General features: G+C 29.2%; 1 protein-coding gene across 7 annotated transcripts in view; it reads left to right on the forward strand.

The window, feature by feature from the left end:
- Positions 1-10,243, forward strand: part of LOC126727204 (cysteine-rich receptor-like protein kinase 10) — a 133,504-nt gene extending 123,261 nt beyond the window's left edge. For 2 of the 7 annotated variants that reach the window (XM_050432765.1, XM_050432762.1), the window contains exons 3-6: positions 8,213-8,423; positions 8,537-8,774; positions 8,902-9,052; positions 9,658-10,243. In XM_050432765.1, the coding sequence (XP_050288722.1) occupies positions 8,213-8,423; positions 8,537-8,774; positions 8,902-9,052; positions 9,658-9,957 (900 nt within the window). In that variant the 3' untranslated portion in view covers positions 9,958-10,243. Of the gene's footprint in view, positions 1-6,414; positions 7,043-7,269; positions 7,387-7,453; positions 7,659-8,212; positions 8,424-8,536; positions 8,775-8,901; positions 9,053-9,657 lie in introns of those variants that run through there. The other 5 variants (XM_050432760.1, XM_050432761.1, XM_050432764.1 and 2 more) reach the window with 5 other exon arrangements.

Here is a 10,243-nt window from a genome sequence, read left to right on the forward strand (position 1 = left end):
GCTGAAAATACTATAGATAAGGCAAAATTTAGCTGATATCATTATCTCACTAACCGAAAACTCCTAATTAAAGTCTGTTTGAGATTCGTTTATTTTGCTAAAACTAAAAACTTTTTGCTGGAAGTACTGTTGATAAAGTTAAAAGTTAACTGAAATAGTACAATAAGACCTATTAATAATTCCAAAAAGTGCAGTAGGACTTATAAATAATAACAAAAATAAGTTGAATAATAAAATAAGCTGACCTTTTAATTTTTGCCAAACACATACCTAATGACCTTTGAATTACAACTTAATATTAGAATTTGACCTATATGAGATGGGTGTGTCCAAATTAATGTTTGGTAACACTAACCTCTTCTCTCAAGAGGTCTTCTTTTAATCCCTCAAAAAAAAAAAAAAAAAAAAAAGGGTCTTCTTTTACAAAAAAATAAATGTGTATTATTTATCCTCCATCTAAATATTTTAAAGTTGACAAAAAACCTTAGAAATTGGTGAAATTACTTAGTCTTTTTACGAAGAGTATTAAAGTTTGAATCCTCATTGTAACAATTGTTTAAAAAAACAAGGTATGTTGAGTATGGAGAATCTATTTTAAATTTTAAAATGTCGCTGTCACCTAAAGTTTAGCTGTTTGAATATATTATCATTTTATTTGGCCTTATTATTTAAACTTATTTTGATTAATGTGTCAGGATATGTATGAAAATATTTGGACCGTTTCAAAATAGAATAATAGATACAAAAATGTTGTATTTGTGTTAATAATATGTAGGTGAAATTATGCCAATCACTTCTAACGTTTAAAAAAATGAAACTTCCTCAAACGTTTTATGAAATGACACTTACACCCTTAAGATAGTCTCATTAAATGAAAGTTAAATGAAATATTTTGGACCATTTAATTATGCCAATCATAAATAAATCCATTAATTTTTATATAGATAGTCTCATTAAATGAAATATTTTGTTAGAAAAGTAAGGATAAACTTATTTGTTACATTTTAAAATTTTCAAGAGGTTGGTGTAATTTATCTTAGTAGATGACTATGAAAACGGATCTGGATTCGATTTGCACTGTGCTACTGCTGTTTTGATGCGAAAAAAAAAAAAAAAAAAAAAAAAAAAAAAAAAAAAAAAAAAAAAAGTTAACAATGTGAAAAAGTAGAATGGCAAAATATTTTTTAAGTTAAAATTAAGAGTGAATTTTTCAAATTTTAACCTTAGCTATTAAAAGCGCAATCTGATTTAGATGTGAGGCAATAAAAATGTGTAATTACTCATTACAATTGGAGGAAAATAGTTAACAAAGTGAAATATGTATATGTGTGTGTATATTGGGGGGTGGGTGGGGGGGGGGTGGTGGTGGTGGGGGGTGTGAGGGATTAGATGCCATGGCTGTCACAAGTGGCTTCACCAAATTAATTGCAACAAGTGACTTTACCAAATTACAGCAATATTTTGGATAAAAACTATTTTTTAGATAGAGACAAGTAGACAACAACTTCTTCTTCTTTTTTCTTTTTTTCCTATCAATTTCTTTAGATAAAATAACAATAAGTTTTTTGAACAAAACATGCAACATACATTTTAGATAAAATAACAATAAGTGTTTTAACTGAAGATGTAACATGTATTTAAGTTTCAGTTGATAGAGACAATAACTTATTTGTCTTTATTAATTTATTTACATTAAGTAACAATAAGTGTTTAAAAAAAAAAAACATATAACATGCATTTTAAATAAAACAATAATAAGTATTTTAACAAAACATGCAATATGAATTTAAGTTTCAGTTAATAGAAACAACAACTTATTTGTTCTTATCAATTTCTTTAAATAATATAATAATAAGTATTTTAACAAAACATGCAACATGTTGCATGCATCTAAGTTTCAGTTGGTAGAGACAACAACTTATTTGATCTTATCGGTTTTTTTAGATAAAGTAATAATAAGTGTTTTAATAAAACATGCAACATGGATCTAACTTTTAGAAATTTAAATCCTACTCTAAATAAAAATTTATTATCAAAATTTAAAAACTTATATATATTCACCAATGACTTTTCCATAGAATCTCTCTTGCACCCTATGTTTTTGTTTTTGTTTTTTTGTTTTTTTTTTTTTTTTTTTGAGTTGCAACTTACGTATATTTGTGTGTATTGGAAGGATATACATGTTATATAGATTCATAGGAATTAATAAATTTATATGATACCTCTCTCTCTCTCTCTCACACACAATTGTTTTTCTAAAAAACAACTACTCTCATTAATTATTATTAATTGTTAGGATATATCTCCTCATACTAAGGGATAAAATTAACAATATTTTAATTTACATAAAACTTTATCATTTAAATTTTAATAAATTTAAATTCTATTCAAACGAAAAGTCTATTATAATTTTTTTAGCTTCCTTCCCTAAGAAAAAAAAAAATCTAAATTGAAATCCGAAATCCCACACAACACCCCGCGCTTTCTTCCCCCACAAGCGGCATCTTACGTTTTATTAATTATTTTAAAAATTATTTTATCAATTGTTAGGATATATTTCAACGAATCAAGGGATAAGATTTAATTATAATTTAATTTAGTTAAAATTTTATCATCTAAGTTTCTAAAATTCAAATCCTACTCCATCTAAAAATCTACTATTAAAATTTCAAAACGCACACACACACACACATATATTCACCAATGGTCTTTTCATAGAATCCTTCTTGAACCCCATGTTTTTGGTTTTTATGTTTTTTTTATTTTTTATGTTTTGCAAGTTCTAACTTATGCATATGTATTAATATATGATAACTTTGATTAAATAAATTCATTTTACTTATTATTATTTGTTTCTAAATTTTCATGTATAGATATTAAGTCAAAAGAAGTCTTTTATAAAGAAGCAAAACAAGGGACACTCATTTAAGTTCTTAGTTTCTCTTAGGTAAGTTTTTTATTTTTATTTTTAAATTCTCAACATTTGAACTATTTTGTGTGTTTTAGATTTTGGTTATTTTATGTATTTATTAGTTTGTAAGTATTTTAATTTTTACAGTTGACTATCACTATGAAAAATTTGGTTCAAAACATGTCTTTCATGTGCTGTATATGATTCCAAGTTACTTTTACTAATTGATTGTTAAGACTTTATCGATGTTTATCTATTTTTATATTTATAATTTTCATTGTGCTTTGTGTTAATTTCTTATTATGTGAAATTCTTCTCATATCCTTTTAGATCATAAAATATAAGGTCCTTGTGAACTTATTAATGACTGTATTTTTTCGAAAGTCTAACTAAATTCAATTTAAAATTCCTCCTATAACCTTTTAGTTCATAGATAATATTTGGCTAAATTAGATCCATCGGTCCAAAATCCTATGTAAGACTATCTTTACTTAACTTCTTTTTCAATTTATTAAAAAAGTTCGTAAATTTGGATTGTTTTTCTTTAATGATTTGAGATTTTGGTTTTATTTATTTATTTATTTTTATTTTTTTTAGTGTATTTTATAGCAATGATGCCACTTTGTTGCTTGGATTTGCTATTAAGGTTTAGGGTTGATATTTATGGAATTTGGGGAAAATGTTTGTTTTGTTGCTATCTTTTTTTCCTTATATGTTTTTGTTTGTTCTTTTATTCCTTGTTCAGATTCTTGGCATAAGTGCTTGGGTTCAAGTCTCACCAATATATGTGGGATTGGACAAACATAAGTTTGGGGTTTAAAACATCATCATCTTTAGTTCATGTCTACATTGGAAACACCCACACATAACACAACGTTGTAGGAGATACCACCATTTTTTGTTTAAAGTTCTTTTTTTTTAAACCAAAAAAAAAAAAAAAATGGAACTTTTTCTTGTTTTTGTAAAGTGTTGAATTATTTTTTTCATCTTAATTTCCTCTAATGTGTCCTTGGCCATTCCTCATCAAGACCAAATAGTCCACCCTTGTTATTTCCAGCCCCTCAGTCATATATTCTAATTTAAGGTGGGTCAGGTTCAAGTTATACTTGATGCAATTTTGATCAATGTTATACTATTTTGTAACTTTTCATTAAGAGAGTATTTTGATGAATCAACGGTTGGATTACATTACCTCTTTATATTTTCCGTATTTGATGAAAATGATCATACATTAATAGTTATCTCATCGGATTCAACAAAACAAAAGAAATCTAAATTTTAAGTTTCATTTACTTAAAATTATACACAAAACATGAGTTTGTGGATTAGGTTATAAATAATATCTAATTGACTCAAGATATAACATGCATATTAGCATAAAAAAAAAAAAAAAATTAGCGTGCATGATAAGAATAATGAAAATATTTAATTTAATGATGAATTTTTAAAATATGAAATAAAAAGTTATTCATTGATGTAACATCACAAAAAGTTACATTGCGTGTAACTTGATCCTACCTAAGGTCATTTGAACAACAAGATTCGATCAACCGAATATGCCCTTAACAGGGAGTTTCATGCATTTATATATATATATATATATATATATATATATATATATATATTAAAGATTTGAAATTCTTATCAACTGAATATGCCCTTAACTACAACCTTTTAAATATAAAATGTCAGCATAATAGTGAAGTTCAAGAAATATTCCAAAAATTCCTTCATAATATTACTAGCCTCTGAGCACGAGTTCACGCGCATACTTAGTGATTTTTTTTTTTTTTTTGGTAAAAGTTAATAGATTGCATCTATTATAATTTAGAAATATATATATATATATATATTTCAAACAAATAAAAAGGTAAACTTTAAAGATAAAATATGTAAACAAAATAAAGAAACTAAAATATTGTAACAAGCGAGGGTTTAAAGGATTTTTATTTATTTATTTATTTTTTGAAGTCAGCGAAACCCTTGTTCATTAAATTATTGCACAAGTTTATGCATCATTATATTCTTGACAGCCATTCATTAGTTTAATAAAGAGTAAATCTCTTTTAGTTAGGATTTCTATAAAAATATATATATAAAAAAAAAAAAAAAAAAAAAAAAAAAGGTAAAGTTTTTTTCTTATTCATTTTCTAGGGTAAGTAAAGAATTGCAAAGTCAATAAGTCAGAATACAACTGTTAGGTAAAATAGACTAATTATAGTTTATAAGGCCATTCTACTGACCTTGATCCATTGTATAATTGACCCAGAGCGGTCACCATGAGAAGGTTTTAACATTCAAAGTTGACTGGGAAGCCATCCGCAGCCTCTTGCTAATTGTACCATTTCATAGTTCACACGTCTGAAATGTAGCAGAATTGGATAAATAACTTGTTACCCAATCCATAATATCAAATTAATAGAATGGTCATACATAATTAAGCTCGTTCACTTGATTTAACCTCTTAACAACTAAGCCACTTGTTTAACTAGTCCTTAGATGGTATCAACCATCACTTTTAGTATTTTATAGAAAGCAGTATTAATTAAATCCTATTGGACATAGTCACATAGATTAAAAACTACTGCGGGCAATTTATAATTATGCCTAGTATGATGTCAATTTTTTTTTTTTTTAATCGAGTCTTGTCAGGGTGTACTCCATTGACTTTCGATAAAGAAAAAAAAAAAAAAAAAGTAATTATAGTACTAGTTGCCCCTGGTCAAGATTCAAAATAATAATTATAATAAAATTGAAAATTTGTCCTGCTCACTTCATGGAATAGTCCGTCCTAAATCTTTTCCGGTCATTAACAGTCCGTTTCGTAGAATTTTTAAATAACATATTTTCAGTTTTTAAACAATATTATACATTTTTTTACACATTTTTATTCACGCGTGTTTCAAAAAATTATAAACAACATTATTCAAACTCTTTTGCCAAACAGACCCTAATTATCCAGCTTAAGCATGAAAGTTTCTCAGCAATTTTCAACAGTTTAATATTATCCAAGTATTTTTACATACTTTTTCACTCACGCGTATTTTAAAAAACTATAAACAACATTACTCAAACTCCTCTGCCAAACAAACTCTAATTAGCTTAAGTATGAAAGTTTCTCGGCAATCCTCTGCCAAACAAACTCTAATTAGCTTAAGTATGAAAGTTTCTCGGCAATTTTCAACAGCTTAATATTATCCAATTATTTTCCTAAATCTAATTCCTAAATGTCGAAGTATGACTTTTCATGCATGACATTCTGAGGCCTTGTGTGCTTGAGGTGTCAGCTTCTACCCTATCCATCTCTAGTTATTCCTTCTATCTAAAGTAGTTATCCTGTGTGCTATCATATTTGGAAGATGGAAAAAGATGTACTTTTAACTATGCTCTTCTCAATTATACCACTGTTTTTGCTCCCTATCATTGCCAGTGCAGACCCTCTCTCTATCTTTTGTCCGAATGATTCCAGAAATTACACTCACAACAACCCATTTGAAAACAACCTCAAGCAACTTCTTGAGTTATTGCCTTCCAATACTTCAGTAACAGGTTTCTACAACACCTCTATTGGGGATAACCCAGATACTGTCTATGGCCAAGCACTTTGTAGAGGGGATGTCAATTCCACAGTTTGTCAGAATTGCATACAGAATGCAAGTCAGGAAATCTTAACACAGTGTACAAGTGAAGATGCAATGATATGGTTTGAACTTTGTCAAGTTCGCTACTCATATCAGATGTTCTTTTCCTTGATGGTTTATACCGGAAAGTATCCAGATGATCAGAATAATCTGGAGCTGAATGTATCAGACCCTGTTCAGTTTGATGTTGTTCTAAAATACTTATTGAATAACATCTCAAATGAGGCTGCGTATGATCCTTCTAAACGAATGTTTGCTACTGGGGAAATTAAGTTTTCAAAGGACACAATTTATGGTCTTGTTCAATGTACTAGGGACATGTCTGGAGGTAACTGTAATAGTTGTTTGCTGTCTGCAATTGGAGATCTTGAGACATGCTGCTTTTCTCGTCAAGGTGGAATAGTCCTAAGTAGAAATTGTAATGTGAGGTTTGAGATGAACCAATTCTACAACTCCTCAAGTTTGGTATTGACCTACCCATATTCCAAAGGTAAGTAAAAATTATCTTTGATTAATTGTCTGTCAATGCCTTGTAATGCAATAAGGCTGTTATACACTTTAGAAAAGGGGGGAAAAAATAGAAACTTCTATAAAAGAACATATTGATGTTGCAGGTGGGCTTTGTTCAATCCTCAAGCAAATATGTTTTATAATTTTCTACTTATCCTAAAAGTTTAAGCTATTAAAAAAACTGTGAAAAACGTTATTATAACACAGGGGCTAAATGGAAGACTTGGATGGTGGTGGTGATCACGTGTGTACCACTGTTAGTTCTAGCAATTCTCAGTGGGTCTTGTGCTGTTTATCATAGGCGGAAGAAGAGATCACAACCAGGTCAGTGTTATCTAAATGGATAACCAATATAAATGTACTTCAGAATTACCAACAACCAGGTTTCAAGTTCATTTGCAGATGATGAGAAAAGCCAAAACGCACTATTACATGAGTTGGCACGCCCCACTGGAGTTGAGATTACAGAAGATGGTGAATTAGTACCAGGTTCTGAAGATCTTCATTTTATGAATCTATTGACTATAAGGGCGGCTACAGACGACTTTTCAGAGTCAAATAAACTCGGTCAAGGTGGGTTCGGCACCGTCTACAAGGTAACCAAAGAAGGAAGTTTTTTAGCTCACCTTTTCACTGCTTTTACTATTCCACCTACTTTGTTGTAAGCTATAGAGCCAAAAGCACGTTTGGATAATCATCGTGGTTGATGTAAAAAATTTAGCAATTTAGCATAATAAAAAAATTATTTTATCTATTTTATTATTTTATTTTAAAAAACGTCTAACATCAGTAATTTTATTTTAACATTTAATATAGTAAAATAATATAAATAACACAATAAAATAATATAATAATTTTTAATAATATATATACCTACATATATATATAGCGCACATTTATCTTAGCTAATTTTTTTGGCTTTTCCTTTAACATTGCAGTATACTTTTTAGTATTGGTGGTGTTAAAAATAGCAATATGACTTTTAGCATCACCAATACTAATGCTCTAATATATTTGTTGAAAGTCAGTAAAAATACAATTGTAGCTAAAACAAATGTGAGATTTTAAAGAACTACACACAAATCAACTAAAATTACTATTGTAAGCCACTTGGCCTGAATTTATGCTTGATTATGGATATTCTTATTAGGGTGTCCTGCCAGATGGTAAGGAAGTAGCAGTTAAAAGGTTGTCAAGGAGGTCATGGCAAGGCTTACAGGAATTAAAAAATGAGGTCATACTCATTGCAAAGCTTCAACATAGAAACCTCGTGAAGCTCTTGGGATGTGGCATAGAGGGAGAGGAAAAGTTGCTTGTGTACGAATTCATGCCCAACAGAAGTCTTGATTTCTTTATCTTTGGTTTGTTTCTTCCACTCTCCTTCTTATTAGCTTTATTATATTCCAAATTGGTCATACAAATTGCCTTTAAACATGATGCCATACATTAACTCTATTCTAGTACTAAATTTCAGATTCAGAAAGACGCACTCAGCTTGACTGGAAGACATGCTATAACATTATTGTTGGCATTACTAGAGGACTTCTTTATCTTCATGAGGACTCCCGGCTTAAAATCATTCACAGGGATCTAAAACCCAGCAATGTATTGTTGGACAATGAAATGGTTGCCAAAATATCAGATTTTGGAATGGCAAGGATCTTTGGTGAAAACCAAAACATAGCTAATACTAGGAGAGTCGTTGGAACATAGTGAGTCTTTTTTTTTTTTTTTTTTAATTATTATTATTATTTTTTTTTTTTATCTTTGTCAAATTTTCCCCAAACATTTTCTTATTTCATTTGAGAAGAATATGTTGTATTGTGTGGCTCAAAACAGCGGATATATGGCTCCCGAGTATGCAATGGAAGGCGTATTTTCTGTAAAATCCGACGTTTTCAGCTTTGGTGTGATCTTGCTTGAGATTATAAGTGGGAAGAAAAATAATGGCTTCTACCTCACAGGACATGCCCAAACACTTCTTGCATATGTATGTTTCTTTTGTTTGCTTGAACTAGATATTATTAAGTTGGAAAAAGATGGTTCTGTTTTGGTAAAATTTGTGATATTTACGAAATAAAATTTTATTTAACTTGCATGAATTTTGATACTATGATAAATTCCATCTCTCCCAAAATTTTAAGTTTTTTGAAATTCTGAATTTACCTTATGTTTGGAAGGTGAGAGAAATGGAGAGGAGAGAAGACTATCAATAGAATGTACTAAATATTAGTATATTCTAGTCTAGTCACTTTCCCCTTATCCCTCATTCTCCTTATGTTCAAAACATACCTTGAATCATTTAACTATAATGCTCTAACACATTGACCTTCCACAAAAAAGAAAAAAGAAAAAAAAGAAGGTACTCCAACACATTACACACTTTTTGAAAATAAAAATATACTCGTCAATAATTCATTGGTTTGCTTGCATAAATTTATAATGATTGTTTGTCTTTTTCTTAATATTTATGCACAATTTTACTTTTCTTTTTTGTAAATTATGTAAAATCATTATTTAATACAGTATTAAAGGCACATTAACAAGGCCTAAATAAATAAATAAAATCTTTTATTATTTAATGTGCATGGACAGGCATGGAGGCTGTGGAACGAAGGGAAAGAATTGGAATTTGTAGATCCTTTGTTGATGGTGTCTGGCCAGACAATAGAAGTATTAAAATGTATGCATATTGGGCTTTTGTGTGTGCAAGAGGATCCAGCAGACAGACCCACAATGACATCTGTGGTAGTTCTTTTAGGAAATGATTCATTAGCTCTTCCTCAGCCAAAACATCCTGCATTAGCTATAGCTAGAGTAATTCAGAATGATCAGCTTTCAGCAACAAATCCTTCTATAAATGAGCTTACTTTATCCAATGTTTCTCCACGTTGATAACTGACAGGATTAATGCCTCTCTTCGTGGTTTCAGCATCATTGTAAATGTGAAACAAAATCTAACATCAGAATGTAAGTAAAAAAAAAAAAGAGAAAGTGTAAATATTTCTGTAACTATACATGGTAGGCTTGTGGACCAATCAAATTTGTGTTCTCGTTGGTGAAAGATTCTTGTTAATATTATTGTTATTTTTTATATTCATATATAGTTGCCCTCTGGCAGTATGTTATTTAAGTGTGCACATGAGTTGTTAATTTGACTTTGTGATATTTTAATTTGGAA

Source organism: Quercus robur, chromosome 5 (assembly GCF_932294415.1).
Source record: "Quercus robur chromosome 5, dhQueRobu3.1, whole genome shotgun sequence".
Lineage (NCBI taxonomy): Eukaryota > Viridiplantae > Streptophyta > Magnoliopsida > Fagales > Fagaceae > Quercus > Quercus robur.